Raw genomic sequence first — 19,421 nt, forward strand, 5'->3', positions numbered from 1 at the left:
AACTTTGGGGCAGGTGGAGTTTGTTTTCAGGTTGTCCGACCGGGCAAGTGCTCGTTTGAAAGGGGACACAATCGTCTATAAACACAGTACGAGATATCTGTCTAAACACCTGAATGTGGCCAAATCGCTTTGTCTCCTGGTCTGTGGAATGTAAAATAAAAGCACTGTTTACCTATAATGTGCTGTTTTCACTGTTGCCACACTTAAATATAAAATAGGTGTGAACCCAGTCATATTCAATCATAACTAGGTATTTGGATAAAAACTGAGGTATGACATTTTTAAAGTGTTAAATTGAACGATTACAATTTTACTACTTTCTAATGGATGATTTACTTTTCGGGCAAGTGGGCATGACCTTTGGGCAAGTAGAAAATGACCTGTACTTGCCCAATGGGACCTTAGTGTCAACCCCTGCCTATAGCCAACGTTTGTCTTGACATAGCTGTTTCACAATTCAGGGGCCGCATCCTTCAAAGGAGGTGATCTCTGATGGGTCATAGCATTAGTCTTGGCATTACGGCATCCTGACAGTGCCACATCAGTGCTATTTCACCATGTAATAGTGACAAGAAAATATCTGAGGGCCCATTTGCAAATTATTTTCTACTGCATATTTTATCTCCACATCATGATGATGTACTGTAGGTCTTTATTGATGCATGATCAGTGTCTTAATTAATTGGTTGTGAGCGGGATCTGTTAAGTATCCTGTGTCACTCATTGGCCGAAACATAAGCTCCATTAACATGTTCTTTCCCACGGACTGCAGTGTCGCTGTGTTGCAGTGTCGCTGTTGGTGTGTTCGCCAAAGCAGGCATGACTCAGCACATGCAACTTCTTGGTTCTAAAGTGCCCACTTGTCCAGTGTTGTTACAGCTGGCTTTCACACTTCACCACGAGTAAACTAAAACCTCAGCTCTGCACTGCAACAGGAAAAACCTGAATTATTAAAGAGATGTTGCTCTTGTACTTCCACTACTGTAATTTACTAAATGTATTTATTCCATTTTGTTTTCTCAAACGTCTTATACTAATAAGAGACTTCAGACATATGACTCTCTGGTGATAGTTAAAGATTAAGATAGGTCATCAGATGACCCCAATGTCCTTTTTGAGCTTGAGCACCAAATTGGACCATATGTCATATACTTAACAAAGTAGGCTTAGTATTAACGAAGTAGCCAGAAGCCAGGCTCCAGTGTTTGAGTATGCAGACTGAGGCATCTTTAGTAATCAGATTTGAATCACATTTCAAACCATCTAGGAATAATATGTTTAAAATCTGCTTTGCAAAAATCGCATGTCATCTGCTGGTGTTGGTTGGTCCAATGTGTTTTATCAGGTCCAGTTAATGCAGTTATTAGCTTTACGGAGATGCATTTTCCAGCAAGACTTGGCACCTCTCCACAGTGATAAAACTACTTGTAAACCATGGTATTACTCTGCTTGATTGGCTGGCCAACTCTCCTGACTTGAACCTCAGTCATAGTACAGGGGTCTTCAATGTTTTCAGGCCAGGAACCCCTTAGTTGAGACTGAGAGAGAGATGAAGCAAGGACCCCCACAACCTGTTTCCATATAGTTTCATCTTTTGACAGCATCATCAGTGTATTTTGGAATCATGCGTTTTCAGATATTTGACCACTTGAACCACCAATACTTTAAAAAAAACTTGACCTTTCACTCTGTACTTAGTCTGCTCTTTTTCCCCTATACACCAAAGCTCTGTGCCAGCTGCGAGGCGTTGTGAGCTTGTAGATCGGCTATTTTTGGCTTAAGTTCTCCAAATATGAATGCTAGGGTTCAAGTGGTTAATATAAAAAAGGAGGTAAAAAAGTTTCTATCACACAAAGCATTGGAGGACCCCCTGTAGTAACTCTGAGGACCCCCTGTTGAAGACCCCTGTCATAGTGAATATGAGAGGTTCTGTCAAGAGGGAGGTGAGAGTCCCAACCAGCCCCAACAATGCAGATGATGCTGAATGTGGGCTTTCATAACACCTCAACTGTGCCACAGGCTGATTACCAATGCAACGTGGCATGCAGGCGGCATGCCACGTTGCATTGGTGAAGTCATCTGGAATAAATGGGAACAAATACCCTGTAAAACAACTGACAGTTAAGAGGCCTTGCCAAAGAGCAGTTTAAAATCATGTGGAGGGTCTAGAAGATTATTTCATGCATTTTCCCATTCAGATTATCCAAGACAATATAGGAACTTGAGCAAGCAACCTTCTGACCAGAAGCCTGCTTCTTTAGCCAGTCTGAAATTTGTTTTTTGTTGAGGAAACTAGATAAGACACAGTATAATACATTTTTATTATTGAATTGCAATAGGGTTGCCAAAATCTCTTGTTTGTGCAAACAGTTAACTACACTTGAATAAAAACCATGGGATATGTGCTTTCATTTACCATCCCTTACAGCAGTGATCATGACAGCTCCAGAAAATGAAGCTCTGCATATTCTGTAAATGCATGGAAGTGTATCAAAATGAATCAAATCCCATTCCATGGCAGGATGTCTACAGTGATTGACAGCTCAATTTAAACTGATGTGAAATGTAGTGTCTCTAACAGTGATAAGACGAGCAAAAATATTGCACTGGTGTAGCTGTTCAAGACTACACATTACATGACAAAATCCCCTTCCTGCACAGCAGTACCATACATTCGTTTTCTCTTTTCCACACAAAGTGCTCCTTTCCACAATAAAATCATCATATTGCATTCGTGCCGCGTTGGCAACGCATCTGTGATCAGAGGTTACTGTGGAAATGATAGTTGACCTACACACAAAAAAGTAAACACACAAAACTTAAGTTATCATGCATCTAAAAAGGCAAAATAAAAGGCAAGTGCACACACAAGGATTAAAAAAAAAGAATCCCCCAGGTGATACATCTTGAGCAATGATGATATTCCCTTAACCCATTTAGGCCTAGAATTATTGAATGCTTTAACCAGTGAAAAATAGCAGATATACAAGCTCACAGCGCGGCACTCGGTGCCGCGCTGAGAGCTTGTAGATCTGCTATTTTTGAGAAAGTCATGAAAATGTGTGCAGATCTTTGAATATATGTATTTTCAAAGCGAACGTTTGTAACTAAAAATGTTGCTTCTGGGTGGTGGTCCCTGGAACTAAATATTTTGAGATAGGGGTCCGTGGCCAAATAAATATCATTTTGGGGGTCCTTGACATGAAAAGGTTTGAGAACCACTGGCATGGTAATCTCTCAAGAACAGACTAACTGAGCTCCAGTAAAGTGAAAAGGACCTTTTCTTTGACGATGGCTGGCCGGATTGTTGACATATAGAAACACAGGTTTTTCAAAAAACCTTTCGAAGGATTCAAAAGACACTTAAAGAATCGGGTCAAAATTCTAATTTTCACGATTTTTCAAAAATAGCAGATCTACAAGCTTGCTGTAAGCTTGTATATCTGCTATTTTTCAATAGTTAGAGCATAAAATAATAATACACTATAATTTGTACCCGTTCTAAATGGGTTAAACAGAGATTCCATGGAGATTTGATCTAATGCAGAAATTGTCTGCCAGCAAACTGCCAGAAAGAATTGCCTTTGACATTTTCATTTTCCATAGAAAATGGGGGCAGCTGCCACTTGAATGTCATGGAGTGGAAGCGTATCAGGCTAGAATATGTATACTTTTTTTCCTCAAATCACATTTGTAGCACATGAAAGACATACGTTTCAAAATAAGTTAACTTCAAAATAAAATTCTTAAAAAAGGCAGAACCAGGTCCGAAAACACATCATGCTAAAATGTTCATTGTCTCTGTGTAATCTCTCCGTTGAATGGACTTGATGGGTTAGGGCAGAGAAGCCTTTGGAGAATCAAACCTATTGTGCATTAAAGCCTCTGGAAACTTTGCTTGAAATAAATTAGTAAAAATGAATATATTATATCAAACTTGAGTGTCATATTATTAAGTGTCTACAAAAACTAGACTGAAAATAAACATTCATAACAGTGTTGTGTGTTGTGGGTAATGCTAATTCTGCTGTTCAGACCATTTCTGAAGACTGTCTAAAGGCCTGTCTAAACTTCGACCGAAATGTTCGGTGAGTTGTTTTACGATGTACAAATTTGCGAACTCTCATTCGGTCTAATGTTTTTCAAAAGTCCCGAGGGACATCATTTTTCAGTTGAAATTTCAATCATAATGCCTAGACTCTAGCATTATGATTGAAATCTCAACAGTGGCTACTTTTTCATGCATCTGAACAGAATCTTTTCTATGTAAAACTAGGGTTGTTTTAACTTGATTTTGTGGTTAACTTTTTTATTTGGACTGCATCATAGAAGCAAGGGACTCATCTAGTAACATTACTTAATGATCATATGGAAGACATACTTTATGTGATCAGCTGACGTGATGAGAGAGAGATGAGTTGGCTCAGACTCAAGAGAAATACTGAGCGAGAAGAGAGAGATTTGTTCCACCTGATTGGTTAGCGTAATTAATTGCATAATTTTGGTAATAAATATCTGAGCATAACCACATCCTCCTCAAACCCAGTCAGATAGATTATAAAACTTAAATGACACAATTTCAAATTTGGAGTTTCTAATACTTTTTGGACGCTTGATATTATGTACATAAGCCCCTAAATTACAAAGACGGTTATCGTGAATTTGGGTTTGGTTCGTATATAAATAAAGTAAAAATCATGAATTTGGGTTTCCAGTGGCTTTAAGGCTCTAGTTTCAATTTAAAGGATGACAGGAAGAGTAGGGGAGCCCAGGCCCTCTTCCAACCATGGGACAGAGGAGGGGGTGCAGCGCTGAGCTGCTCGTCGGTGGATGCGACGAAGACGCAATAGATACAGCAGAATTGACAACAGCACGATCAGGAAACAGGCCAGGAATAAGTAGTGGTTGTTGACAAACGAGAAGCTATGCCGCCAGTGGGAATGCACTCCTTTCAGGCTCTCCTGCGGTATGTCTCTGAAAAAGGAAATTCAAACACTTTTGTTAGACAGGCTTAGCCAAGAGAGGCGATACTACCAGACATTGGCGAGAAAAGCTTGAAATGAACAAATCCAACTATCAGGTGGAAATAGCAGAGGTTGGGGTGTTGGGGTTTCTGCTTGGCGTATTGCATACGGTATATTCAGCAAGTACGAGTACTTCATTTTGAGTACTCGCCGATACCGAGTACCGATACGAGTACAATTAATAATACAAAATGACTTTAAATTACTTTTCTTTTTTTTTCTTTTTTTATCAGATGTTCCTCACTTTCTGGCTGTATATAACACATTAAATTGCATTGCTTTACCAGAACATGGCACAACTGCCACACATTTCACTTTTTTTTTCAGGTTTAGCCCATGGAAATTCCTGTACTGTGCATGATCTTCTAGATCTGCTATGCTCAAACATTTTGTATTTTTACTTTTCATACTTTAAGAGAGAGAGAAAGGCGAAGTGACGGAACACACAGGGTACTCGGGCGCTTTGTGAGCAGTATCGGACGAGTACCGATACCGCAAAATAGGCCGGTATCGGGGCGAGTACCGATACCACGAGTACCGATACCGCATCCCTAGTTGGAACCATAAGGGACCCGATTCATTGGACCTCACATAAAGAATTCGGGAGGCGCTTGCAGCAACAGGCACCAAGAGGTAAGATGCCATTCCACTAAATGTTAATCCTTCTTGGTGCTTGTTGGCATAAGAGTGTGTGGGGCAGCATTTTCCACACAGAGACGCTCCATCTGAGAATTAAATATTTAGCAGACCACTGCTGTGTCCCCCGCTGCTGCAGACCAATAGTTATCACTGCCTTCTTAATCTTAACCTGCTGTCTTACCTCAGTGGAAGAAAACGTGTTCGGTAGAGGATGGCTCCAAGTGTCCACTGCACTTCCTTTTCATAAACCAACAGGGCAGTCTTCAGATTTTTATAATTTGTAGGGAAAGAGAAGCCCGAGTGGAATACCTCATACATCCAGGATGATTTAAAACACTGGTACCTGCACAAACAATGTTAATGACATAATGTTGAAATTGGATACAGTGGTACGCCTATAAACCAACAAGGAATTTGCTCTGGTTGCGAAACTTACTTCAACCTGTGAAGATCAGCATGTGAGGCATAAAGGCCCGAGTCAAAGCGTTCTTTCAAAGTCCTCCACTGGGTGGCGCAATAACTCTGGGGAAGTAATAATGGCCAGCCATATTAACTTCTCTACAGTGATTTAAAATACATGTATATAGAAAGCAACAATAAAACAGGTTTTCCCATTCAGACACATATCAGTGCATGTATGTCTGGACTTCATAATTTTCAAGGTGAAAATTAACCTTATGTCACCCTAGTGGAGTCTGTTGCCTTTCAATTATTTTAAAGGCAGAAACATTACCTATGTCACATGTTGTTTTGGCTAATATCTGTATAAGGACAGTCCTGGATACTAAATGTCTTTCTTATATTGCTTTCTGCTTGAGAAACCTGATTCTCTGAACATAACCTTGTCATTGTCCGACTAATCAAATGTCACCCGGTGGTTGAATATCCACCACCTTTTTAATGTAGGTCATCAACAACCCCCCTCCCAAACTCAGCTTAGCTTACCTTGGCAGCTCTGGCATATGTTGAGGAGTTATAATCCCCACCCATTCGTAGCACATCCTCAGTGCAGTAGTAGAACTCAGAGAAGCCATAGAACTGGCTGTTGTTGTAGTCAATAGGTGGCTGATAGATCCCATTCAGGGATGTGTGGGTCTCGTTGGTGTGGTTGAGAAAAGGCTGGAGAAGCTGTCTGCACTGATCGAAGTCCCCTGTGCCTCGCAGGTACAGCTTTTGGCCAGTCGGTCCAACCTCATCTTGTAGGTCTGTGGGTAGACATGGGTCAAGCAGGGGAGACTCAGCTGTCTCACCTACATGCTGGCCTAAGAACCTGGCAGAAGTAAGAATATGGAAAACATGGCATTAGGGATAACAATAGTATGCTCCTACACAGTAAATGAATGTTTTAATGTGTAAGCGGTGTCAGTCAGTCTTAAAAGAAACACAAAATATAAAAATAATTGTCATACTTGTTTCGAGTTGCAGAATTTCTAACAAGGTTGTCTTCGTATCTTTTGCGTGCTGCATTCCCACCAAAACCCAGGAAGGTGGACACGTACACACGATAAACATGCTCTGTGCGGTGTGCGTCACACCCCAAGTTGAACTCTGCCAGCAAGTTCTTGGCAACTTCCTCCTACAAGACATATAAATCAGCTAGGAAATTATGATGCAAGCCCACCATCCAGACATCTTTTAGCTCCATTAAGTTATCTTTATTTCAGAAAGCCCACAAGCCTAATATACAATATATTAAAATACTAAATTAGATGAGGCTACAACAAACTAAAGAGTTACAGGTGAAGCTAGAGTTGGATGGCATAAGGCAGCATTGTAGAGGGAGAAAACAATGTGCACAAGGAGGAGAACATGCAGCCAAGTACACCATCAATGGATAAGAATAGAAATGCTTAACAACCCCCAAATATCAATCTAGTGTGTCATGGATAGAGATGGGACGATATGAACATTTCATATCACGGTTATTGTGACAAAATAAATCGCGATTTACGATATTATCGCGATAATCAAAATCCTTTATCCTATGGGGCGGAACATTTGCCAAAAAATTGCCGATCTACAAGCTCACAACGCGTCGCAAACAAACTTGTAGATCGGCTATTTTTTGGCAAAGACATTTGATCGAGAGTGAAAAAAATAATGTATCAAGTATGTATATTATAAGTCCTTTTTACCAATTATAGAGGGTTTAAGTGGTACTGGATATGCAGCTCAGCAAATAAAAGGTGAATTGATCCCAGTGCATGACGGAGGACGATATCACGATGAATTAAATCTCCACGATACGATTATCATGAGTGTTTTTTATCACGATAAACGATAATATCGCTTATCGTCCCATCCCTAGTCATGGATAACTTGCATTGTGTTACAGTATTGCCTTCAACAGTGTTGGATGAAGTGAAGAGTACTGTACTTCATCTCCACAGGACAGAAATGGTGTATACAGGTTTAACCAGGTAATGACAGAAGTTGGGGTGGGTGGGTGGGTGGGAGGGTGAGAAGAAAAGAAAAAGGGGTGAGCAACAAAATCAGAGACAGCACAAAAAACAGAATTGGTTGTGGATAATAACCTGTTGTGGAGAAGCAAAGCTTACAGTTTTGGGCACTTCGTATGCAATCTGTGTGGAGACGCCACCCATGTCCAGGACTCCAGCAGTCCTTTTCCTCACCATCGCCTCGTGCTGGACGCTGCCTGGGACCTGCACCTCTACGACAGCTTCCCCTTCTGGTTTAGGAACCAGAGAAACATGGCACATGTTAATGCAAATTAATACCAGTAAGAATCCCTAATCGGAAACTTCAATCGGGAGGGAATATGGGAAATAGGACAGATCCATGTTGATGACAAGACTTTAGAAATACTGTGTACCGCTTTGCGTGATTTTAGGCCAAAATATGTAAGAACTGCCAAAAAAATGTGTTTTGCAAAAATTGGCCCGATGGTGGTGCTAGAAGAGGGCCATGTGTGAAATCAGGGGCGGAGGTTGTGATTTGCCATCCAAAGAGTGTGTGCGCAAAGTCTGGCATGGATAGGGGCAATGGTGCCGGAGATAAGAGTAAGGGGGAAAAGTGTGACGTCATGTTACGGACAGACGGACGTTACGGACAGACGGTAGAGCTTTTCATAGTAACTTAATAAACTAACCACAAGGCCAATAGAACATGGCTATACGTTTTTCAGCACAAAAGACAATCTGTTATAGATCATCATTGGGTTATACTGTAAATACATATTTTGTATAGCCTGGATTTATTGTACTTATTTATGCATCAACAATAAGTGAATGTCATATTACCCAGATTGTTAACTCCTGTTAACTCCTGTTTGGGCACTTACCATTATGTACATGGTTAAATCTTCCTAAGACAAAGTTGATCCCAATCCACGCATAAACACCTAAAACAGTAGACACACATTTGGGAAGTTGTAGAATATTTTAATTGTTGTACTATAACAATGCAATTGTTGCACTATAACAATGCAAACTAACTCAACCTGAATCAGATAGGATGGCCCTGTGTTGTCACAGTTATTCTTATTCTGTATGCATACATACATTTTGTACATAACCTACTGTAGATATATCTACAGTATACACATCCCTGCCACACCTACTGTATGAGCATATATTTTAAGTATACTTATATTCTGCTGCTAAAATCATCTTCCTTCAAATATGGCATTATCTGTAGTATCCTGTTATTGGCTCATAATAAAAAATAGATTTCCCCTCAAGATCAACGATTTTATCTCATTTCATCTGTCATTTTGCCTACCTTCCTGCTTGCCAGAAATGACTTCCACATGGGAATCAGAGAACAGGAAGTTGAAGTGGACTGGGATGTCCGTCCGAAGATCTTCAAGAAGTGCCTCTTGTTGGCTGAGATAAAAACAAATAAGGCAAAGTGAGCAGTGAGGAGTAGCGTCGCTGAAGTGCTCCTCAGGCGGGTAGAGCTGTTGTGGCGGGTCTCATTGACTGGCGTCCCGAGGGTCCCCAAGGGCTCTATACTTTTCCCAATCCTTTTTCCCTGTACACCAAATATATTTTCTGAAAAGGTAATCTGCAAAGCTCATAACACGTCACAAATTCACAAGGCATTGTGAGCTTGTAGATCAGGGGTGCCCAAAAGGTAGATCGTGATCTACCAGTAGATCACCAAGGGTGTGCAGGTAGACCACATGACATGCCTCTAAAATATATAATTAAAATGTGAAAAGAATATGTCAATATGACATCAAGAAGGGCCTGTCAGCTCTCTTCATGGCTTCTAAAGTAGGCAAACCTCCAATGCAATACTTTGTTCAAGAGTCAGTAGCATTACAAAGAACCCCAAAACCTACCACTTCCATAAAGAATGGGATGAAGACATTTCCCCCAGTATTTCCCATTTATTTCCCCCTTGCCTTACAGTAAGTGTGTTTGTCTAAAAATGTAACGCCAGTGCTGCTATTCCAAAGCCCCCCTCAGGCCCTCAGCTAAAACATTTTGGATGGGTAGATCATGTTGAGCAAGTCATTTTAAAAGTAGATCTCACTTCAAAAAAGTGTGGGCACCCCTGTTGTAGATCTTCTATTTTCTGCAAATGCTCGCCTATTATGACCTGCCCAGAATATGGCCATTAGGGTTCAAATGTTACTTGAGCCTTTAATATCTTTTCCACTGCACAATTGACAATTCATGATTGAGGTTTTTGTAAGACTATTGAGCTGGCCTAAAGCCCAATTCATACTTGCCGTGTTCACACTAGTGGCAACAAAAGCTACACAACTAACAAGCGTGGCCAGGAGCTACAATTGCTGCCGAGTCACAGTCCGCAGTGCTTAAATTAAAAGGATAGTAAAGCACAGGGAACTGCTTAACAGGAAGACTGAGCTTTTCTTTCTTACACGTAATGGAGCAGGAATTTTGGAGAGCGAGAAGAGAGTGAAAAAGGTGAAACAAAAACATATGACTGATTGACACTTCAAGTCACTTCACTGCGTCATTCGAGCACAAAACTATGTTGAAGCCAGCTGAACTTTGCTTGTAGCAAGTCATGCCTGTCACAAAGTAACAATTTAAGAGTTGGGTATCAGTTTGCAGCTGCATGTCGCTGGCGTCCACTGAAAATGTCTTGTAGCCTGTTGCTTTTTTCGCCACAAGTGTGAATGCCATATCATTAGAAATGAGGCCTAACTGTACCTTTCTGGAAGGACTCTCATTCCAGCTGTGCACAAGATGTACAGGGGTGTTTCCTGGTGCTTGTTTTTGGGGATATGTTGGGCTGCAAAGCTAAGCAATGGATAAATGTAGTCACTGGCTTTCTCAGGTGAGGTGGCCAGTTCAGAGATACCTGTGAGCACAAACACAAAATAATTAGATATGGTTAAGACAGATAAACAATGGTACCATCATTCTGTGTGGGATAAGTCTCAACCTTTTCAGGCTGTTACCTCCCAAAATAATCACTGAACTGGGGATCCCCTAGTCTAGTTTGTTATTATTTTATAATAATAATAATAAAAACTAAATACAAATATCAGCACCACTTGGTAATACCAAAATGCTTGTTTACATAGAAAGTGTGGTCAGGTCAGTGTGGTTCATACAAAGCCACTGCGTGAGTCATGAAAAACCTCAAGCTGCTTGTCTCACCTGGCTTGATCTTCATAACTACTGGCTTGCGGTGCTGATCTCTCATTTGTCGGATGTCCAGTAGTTCATGAGGATTGCCATTGTGCCGGGGCCAACAGTACACAAACACCCTAGAGCCACTGCTGCCACAGTCCACCACAAGGCCATAGTTGAGATTGGGGTTACTGGTGTCCGTAGCCTCCACATCATTGAGCCTGGCCAAATGCCTTTTGACCAACAAAATCCAAAAATGAGTACAAATTAGGATGAAAAAATTAACTTGCATCGTCACGTGCATTCTGTTAAACTCAATCACATTTCAACTCAAGCCAAACACAGAGCATCTTCATATGACTTCTCACTAATTCACCTGTGGAAGTGACTCTCCTTTCTGATCCAGCTGTCATGTCCCTTTCCAATGACAAGCAAGAGGTAAATGAGTCCCACCACACCCACTGCCAGACCGATATAGAACCACTGTCTGAGAGAAGGTAGTAGGATCCGAGGAAGAACCTGAGATGGTAAACTGAAATGCCAGGATGCTGGGAAAAGGCACGAGAAGCTGATCCTGTCAAAAGATGGAAGAGGGGAGAGACTGAATGCATGGGTGGTTAAATTGTAATGAATTAATTTGCATTTCCAAGCACAAGGACTGACAAAGTAGTTAAAGTACACCTGCCTATATAGTGCCTACCTTCCCATGTTGTGTGTATTCTTGAGGTCGTTTAGATCATTATAGACGTCATGGGACAGCCAGCTGGAGGTTGGTAGCACCAGAGCCCCATCCTCGTTTCTTCTCTCTTAACTCTAGCCATGATCTTACCCTGACAGCACAAAATTAGTAGACAAATGAGCAAGACCACAAGTCCAAAAGTGGTTGTACATTTAGGCCACCCTGGATGAATGCTGTTTGGGGAAAAAACAGAATGTTCCAAGTAACTGATGACGTTGCATGAATGCATTGTATTCTCACTCATAGGTTTTATGTCTGCGAGGGTGGTAAAGACTGAAGACATACAACTCAAATACACTGAAGCTGCAGCAATGTTTTTAGCAAACTGACAACCGCTAACATCTGCTAATACCCTGTCTGCTCTGGAGCAGTGGTAAACAAAACAATCGTTTTAAGATCCAGGTCTGTGAACTCATGTCATACTTACGATTTAAGACCCTTTCGGGTAAAAGCTAAAGAAGATCGCGCTGCCGTCCAGATACTAGCCGCTAGTGAGGCTAATCGTCAACAGCAGACGCAGGTCTGGGTCTCTGCTGCTCAGTGACGTGGCAGTCGTGGGTACGTTTGTTTTTACCTCCACGTCGTCTGGAAGGAAATCATGGATCCGCCTACCATTGGTTTGTTTGTTTGTTTGATTGATTGAATCACTATGGATTGAATACTTTACCAGTTTGTAAATAGTAGGCTACAGGGGTGCGATTATGCTAAATTGATAACACAGACAGCCATAGGGTCTCGTTTCCATTGTGGTGTATTGAATTCATTAAGACATAGGCCTACAGCAAATTAGGCTAAAAGACATCAGCACTATTAGCAATAAACTTATTGTCTATGTACACAGTACAGGTACAGATCCATTTAAGAGAAAATAGAATATTGTGTAAGTTCATTTTCTTCTGTAATAGAATAAAAAAAACGATATTCTAGGTACATTGCACATGGCATGCAGTGAAATATTAAAACCTTGAGTTTGAATTTTCATGGCATACAGCTCATGAATATCAAAAATCTATAAAGTAGTTCATTTATTTTGGTGGCATAGCAGTAGAACGAATTGAACAAAATCAGTGGAGCTCCCTCTGGTGTTGTGCCTGTGTGCAGTGCAGTCTGACATCAGTAACATCACTATTACACATTAATGAATGATGCACAAAATCTCTCACACCCTCACGCCCACACACCAGGGTTGCCAACCCTCCTGAATCCGGCAGGAGTCTCCTGAATTTTGACCTCATCTCCTTCGGTGCTCCTGAATTGTCATGTCTCCTGAATTTCTCCTGCATGAATTTGGAATCAAACTCCCCAAATTCACCAGAAAACAGGAAATTACATCTAAAATGTTAAAATCTTTCTTGGGGAGGACCCCCAGACACCCCGCTTAGCCACACACATTCAACCCAGACACATGTATGTTTAAAATAAACTTTATTTTCTAAAACATATTTGGTTAAACTCACTTACAGTGGGCTACTTAACACGTTCAGGCATCGCAGTAGGCCTATTTGTAGATGTGGGCCTATAATAGAATTTTGGCATGAATGTTTATTATCGTATTATTGTATATTTAGATTTAAAAGGCCACTTAAAACACGGTTAAGTATTGTCCATGCTGGACATTTAGGCTACAAACATCACACTATATACATTTAACACACCATATAAAAGACAAGCTGTTCAAAATCATTCGAAAATATTACAAATTTAACTGTGATGGCACACCAACAGAGTTAAAAACATAACTCCACATAGAACTTTCATGATGGAAAAAAAAAAAGAGAAAAAGAAAAACATACGTTTGTTGGCATGCCACCACGGCAAAGGGGTTTTAATTTGTGATGAAGTAAAGTGCCATGCCAAACCTTTCGCTCTCTGGTACCCTGTAATTGCTATTTTTTAGGATTTACGCTTAAGGATTCTGGCCATTTCTTTGTTGTCGCCATCATTGTGCAGGCTCTAACCTCTTTGCTGGTGAAGACACTTCCTTCTGTTGAAAACCTAGTGTATGAGACAGAGAGAGGGAGAGATAGAAGAAAGGACCATTTATTTCACAGCTGGGTGTTACTGTGGGGCTGGTTATGTTTTGAGTACATCCACACAGAATGCGAACATAACGTAGCGATTAAGCAACTTTTTTATTTTTGGAAACGAGATCAATTTCACAGTGAATAAAACCATCCACCTGTATGAATGAGGCATCACCAAATTAATAGTTTGATGTGAAATAATCGCATCACATGGTAGGTATCACCCCCGGTGTTAAATTTAGGCCTAGATTTATTTAATGCTTTAACTATTGAAAAATAGCAGATATGCAAGCTCACAGCGTGGCACCGAGTGCAGCGCTGCGAGCTTGTAGAGCTGCTATTTTTGAAAAAGTCGTGAAAATGTGTGCAAATCTTTGAATATGTATTTTTAAAGCAAACGTTTGTTCTTCTGGGTGGTCCCCGGAACGAAATGTTTTGAGATGGGGGTCCGTGGCCAAATACATATCATTTTGGGGGTCCTTCACATGAAAAAGTTTGAGAACGACTGACATAGAAACATAGGTTTTTCAAAAAACCTTAGAAGGATTCAAAAGACTCAAAAATAGCAGATCTACAAGCTCGCAGCGCTGCACTCAGTGCCACGCTGTGAGCTGAGAGAAGCAAGCTAACCTGAATCTGCAAGGGTTAGGCGATTCAATTCTTTCTCCAGTTCCTCATCAGCAATATTGAAGCAGCTTTGAGGTACAATGGGCAAAGAATTCAGCAGATCGCTGCCAGGGAGCCAAGTCTCCCTGGCAGGTGATAGAGGGTTGGTTGGCACTTCAGGTAAACCTGAGACGCCATCTGCAGGTGATAGAGGTTTGGTTGGCACTTCAGGTAAACCTGAGATGCCATCTGCAGGTGATAGAGGTTTGGTTGGCACTTCAGGTAAACCTGAGACGCCATCTGGCTTCGAGTCTTCCAACAAAGATTTAAGCTCCTCTTCCAATTCCTCTGTGTCTGCATCCACTAAAGAACAAAAGATTTACAGACTTAAAATCAAACTGAAACTCAGTTTACTTGATTGTGTATAATTTGAAGTTAACATTTCAAAAACAGAAATACAGAAAAGACAGCACACCTGAGCTGGACCCGACACCAGCAATAATCTCGTTCACTTCATCCTGAGTATCACATAACTGCTTATATCAAAGGGAATAGAAAATATATATATATTAGTGGTGTGAACATGAAAAGAAACAGCAAAATGTTATGTTAACTTGTTCCTTAACAGAAGGTCTGACCTCCTGGATTTGATCCACAAGGCTCTCAGCACGCTCCACTGACACATCTTTAAGAGAGACACGCAGGGCAGCTACTCCAGTCTGGTATGCTTGTAAAACCTACAAAAGCAATTTAAAATGTAGGCATTTTGCAGACGCTTTTATCTAGTGCGACCTACAAGTGCAAAATCGGAATAAGCAGAGTAAGCAAGAGCTCAATAAGTCAATAAATTAAATAAACAAGGTAAATAATAGATGAAACTGGGACACCAGGTAAAGAATGAACCTAGCAGATGTCTAAACAACATGCCTTTCTAATATCTGCTCACAATATGAGGAGTGATGTGCTAGGAGTGAGGTTGACTCTTAACTTGTCTGTCCATTCAGCACAGACGGGTTAACACTCAACAAGAACTAGGGCTGTCTTCATCAAAATAGCCTAGTCAATTTATAGTCATTGACTAATCGATTAGTTGTAATCGACAAATCTGTCATGTAATCTAGTGCATGCCAGAGATGTGTGAATAATGTTTCAGGAAATAACTCATAGATTAATGTAGAAAATGTATTAATCATCAACAAAGAAAATAAATTCTTGGTTGATTAAGACCAAACTGACCATTTGGTTTAGTATGAGAGGGCAGCCCTAACAAGAACTGAAAGTTAAGTTATGATGAACTTCTTGTGAATCAGGCAGCATTTAATGAATGACCATAACTAAAACACACATTATGTTTTGCATTTATGTCAGAGCATTTTACCAACATTATCACTGAATTTGAATCAATGTTACCAGTTTATCAGTCTGTGACTGGGCTATCCTGTCCAGGATTCCTTTAATAGTCTCCAGCTGGGAAAACAATTTGTCTGCTCTCTTTTCCACCATTTTCCGGCCTCTCAAACACCTCAGAGCCTGTGGAATACACCATGGATATGACCAGGGTTGAGTGCGAATGGGATTAAAAGGTGACAACAGTGTAATAAATGGGTTTAGCAATTGGACAATAGTGGGAAACCTGCGATTTCTTCCCTTCCCGAAGCAGTGCTCTTGCTTCTTCTCTGCACCTGCAACACAGATAATACAATCTATCATCAGCAGAAATCCCACTCAAACCACTCCCAGTAAACGCTCAGTGTTAATTAAAAAAATGTGTTACTCTGAGAGTGTACAAATGTAACAAAATAGACCTTTAATTGTAAACTCTCAAGGTGCCTTCCCACATGACATGAGGCAAATATATTTAAATATATTTTGGTCACTGAGACAAATATGCCTATTCACACAAATCACATGAACGCTGTCAAACTCTACTATGGAAACAGTACTCACTAAAATTTGCTAATAACACACAGCTTTTTGTGTAGTTGGGGTGAAATAACTAAGGCCAGTTCACCTTGTTCGAGCCACCCTATGTAGCATCGCATCAATTCAAATCTTTGCATTGACTTTGTAAGTAATCATGCCACACAGAGAATGTCTTTGCCTCCTGTGTGAACACACTTTCAGAGTTAAATAAACACTGATGGTTTTAAACTAAACTAAAGAGTAGAATGTACTGTGCAACAAAATGTGTGTGTGTGTGTGTGTGTGTGTGTGTGTGTGTGTGTGTGTGTGTGTGTGTGTGTGTGTGTGTGTGTGTGTGTGTGTGTGTGTGAGTGTGAGAGAGAGAGAGAGAGAGAGAGAGAGAGAGAGAGAGAGAGAGAGAGAGAGTTTAGGTCTTTATGGTCATACTTTTCAGCTTCACCACCCAGTGCTTCCACTCTCTCTCCAAGAACTTTCTCACTGCACTGCAGCTGATAGATGCCTATATCTACGTCGCTGACCGGAGAGACGCGATCTTGCCCAGGGCGACAAAACTTGACAATCTGTTACGGGTGAAATGCACACAAAGACAATAGATGGAAATTAGATTATGAGTGTCCCAAATTCAAGACACAAAGTATTACTAAATCTGTCACTGAGTAAACTTTCCCATCCATCATCATGTCTTTAGGTACTGTATATGAATGAACCTCACACCTCTGTAACAGCCTTGAATGTTTTCAGGCTACACTTTACCTTCTCGCCTTCATGCAATGAAACTATCACTTGCTTTTCCCTCTGCAGTTGGAGCACAGCCATACAGAGGGTACTTTCATCAGGGCAAACATGGGAGGATAGTGCACAAAGTTCTTGAAAGGACAGGAGAGAACGGCTGCTATATGCACTGCTCTGGTACGCAGCCAGCAATTCTGCTGCTTTCTCCTGTAAGACACAAGTGAAGAATGTACATTTTACAACTATCTGCCAAAGTCGCCAAACAACTTTCCTCGTCTACTAAAATAGTTTGTCAGTGGTTTTCAAAGTCGCGTACATGAAGGGGTTCCAGGGGGTCCCTCACAAAATGATTGATACAGAAGTTAGGAACCAAATGGTACAGGTAACGAGTGTACAAATGGAGCGTCAGGGAGGCGTGATTATGGATCCCACTGGGAAAGATGGATAACCACGCCCCGGACTCATTTTTGAAGCTTGTGATTGGCTGAACCGGACATAGGGAGCGCTCCGTTGTAGTCTCTTGGACCGCGCGAGGTGCACCAAACCCCAATTATCATTGCGTTTATCGTGCGCTTGCCCAGGCCGTAATATAACGATTGCATTCACCACGGCTTCGTAACTCCCTGACCAAGGTCCGCTGGCCTTCGCGCCGCTTGCAGTGTTGTGGACAATAACTGTGAAAACGAGCGCTCTATGCCGTTTCCATCCATCTTTCCCAGTGGGATCCATAATCACGCGTCAGGGAGACTGAGTGTCCATTTGTACACTCTTGGGTGTCTGTGACAAAATTATGTGGCAAACCAATTTGATATCAACTTATTTTAAGTCCTTGCTGTTAAAAATAACCACAAATGTATTCTACATTTACCTTTACAAGTTCTATGACAACAAAAGATTCTTCCAAAGTTACACGACTGCTTCCCAGAAGTGTGGAGAAGGTCCATTTCAAAGGTTTCACCAGTAACAGGCCAACACCCCATGACAGCCAGCCTGAGTCCACATTTGCTGCAAACTCTGATTCTCGTTGTATCTTCCCAGCCCTGTAAAAAGGTGAAACAAGGAAAAAATAATAATCTGTATGCACACAGTGATTCTGAAAAATATATATATTTTACTGTTATGTTGCTCTTCTGTTTTTAAATTGCAGTCTGGACTGAGGGGCAGAGTTAATTTAGTCGACTACGCCTAAGACTACAAGATTTTGATATTTTGTTGATAAGACTAGACAAACTATTTCAGAAGACACATCTGTGTGTTATTCAAAAGACTAAGAAGTCTAAATCTAAGTCTGGGACAAATGTCTGTAAACATTAACACTGGTATGTAACTGTGCAATACATCTTTTATCTTTGCATTTGAGATTGACACTGATCTGTTCTTTTCAGATCTTGTTGGCTTTGCAGACAGTAGCAGACACTGTCAGATGTGATTGATACCGTTTCTATATTATTTGCAGAGCAGATATTTTGTACCTGGCAGTGGCATACACTAGGCAATGTAGGCATGTGTTTTGTTTATTATGTTTTTGAGAACTCAGTATTGCACTGTATTTTTCTTGACCAAGTAACAGACAGTAGAAGACAATGCCTTGTTCAGAGTTATGTGTTACTTTGACTTGTCGGATATTTCATTTGTTTGCTATAGCCTATTCAGTGGTGTAAAGTAACATGTACTCAAGTACTGTACTTAGTTTTAATACCTGGCCATGGACTGAATGACCATAGGCAAGCCCAAAGGCAGAGTCCCCTTCCTCCTGAAGATCTTGTTCAGTTCTTGCAGGTTGACACACACGGTTCCCCGACTCCTGCAGCTCTGGATGACCAGGGACGTCCAGAAGTCCATCTTACTGTCCCAGTCCGTTGTGTTCACATCTCGGTTTTCTTTGAACTCGGAAAACAAGAAATTCATTCGTTCATCGTCTTCCCAATCCTGTGGCATAGCCATTCCCGTGGCATTAGACATGTTCCCCTCCAAATTCTGTAAACGTAGACGCCTGAATACCTAACGTTAGCTGGCAGACAGCTTGTAAACAGACAGCCCTAGCTACTGTCAACAACATGCAGCATGTCAGTGTACACGGAACTAACAGCAAAATAGCTACTAAGTGCTAAGTTAGTAGCCTCTTTATTGTCGGGTGTTATTGTAAAGATTACTACACGGT

At 40.9% G+C, this 19,421-nt stretch overlaps 2 protein-coding genes across 3 annotated transcripts; both read right to left on the reverse strand.

The window, feature by feature from the left end:
- Window positions 1-2,344: 2,344 nt before the first annotated feature.
- entpd4 (ectonucleoside triphosphate diphosphohydrolase 4) lies at window positions 2,345-12,494 on the reverse strand. Of its 2 annotated transcripts, none has more exons than XM_080738187.1 (13): window positions 12,403-12,494; window positions 11,937-12,066; window positions 11,613-11,810; window positions 11,264-11,469; window positions 10,811-10,961; window positions 9,405-9,508; window positions 8,965-9,024; window positions 8,222-8,352; window positions 7,073-7,239; window positions 6,609-6,933; window positions 6,100-6,185; window positions 5,845-6,006; window positions 2,345-4,974 (listed from the first exon to the last, which is right to left on the reverse strand). In XM_080738187.1, the coding sequence occupies exons 2-13, from the start codon at window positions 11,942-11,944 to the stop codon at window positions 4,740-4,742; spliced, it is 1,833 nt and encodes a 610-aa protein (XP_080594313.1). In that variant the 5' UTR covers window positions 11,945-12,066; window positions 12,403-12,494; the 3' UTR covers window positions 2,345-4,739. The 2 variants fall into 2 exon arrangements, with proteins under 2 accessions (XP_080594313.1, XP_080594312.1); XM_080738186.1 differs by having other exon boundaries at window positions 8,198-8,352.
- Window positions 12,495-13,383: 889 nt separating this feature from the next.
- On the reverse strand, window positions 13,384-19,421 carry chmp7 (charged multivesicular body protein 7). Its single transcript, XM_080738942.1, has 10 exons — window positions 18,960-19,421; window positions 18,129-18,300; window positions 17,282-17,467; window positions 16,955-17,088; window positions 16,239-16,287; window positions 16,016-16,135; window positions 15,244-15,342; window positions 15,081-15,138; window positions 14,630-14,968; window positions 13,384-13,970 (listed from the first exon to the last, which is right to left on the reverse strand). The coding sequence occupies exons 1-10, from the start codon at window positions 19,220-19,222 to the stop codon at window positions 13,915-13,917; spliced, it is 1,476 nt and encodes a 491-aa protein (XP_080595068.1). The 5' UTR covers window positions 19,223-19,421; the 3' UTR covers window positions 13,384-13,914.

The sequence above is a fragment of the Nannobrachium achirus genome (genome assembly GCF_963921795.1).
Source record: "Nannobrachium achirus genome assembly, chromosome: 12".
Classification (NCBI taxonomy): domain Eukaryota; kingdom Metazoa; phylum Chordata; class Actinopteri; order Myctophiformes; family Myctophidae; genus Nannobrachium; species Nannobrachium achirus.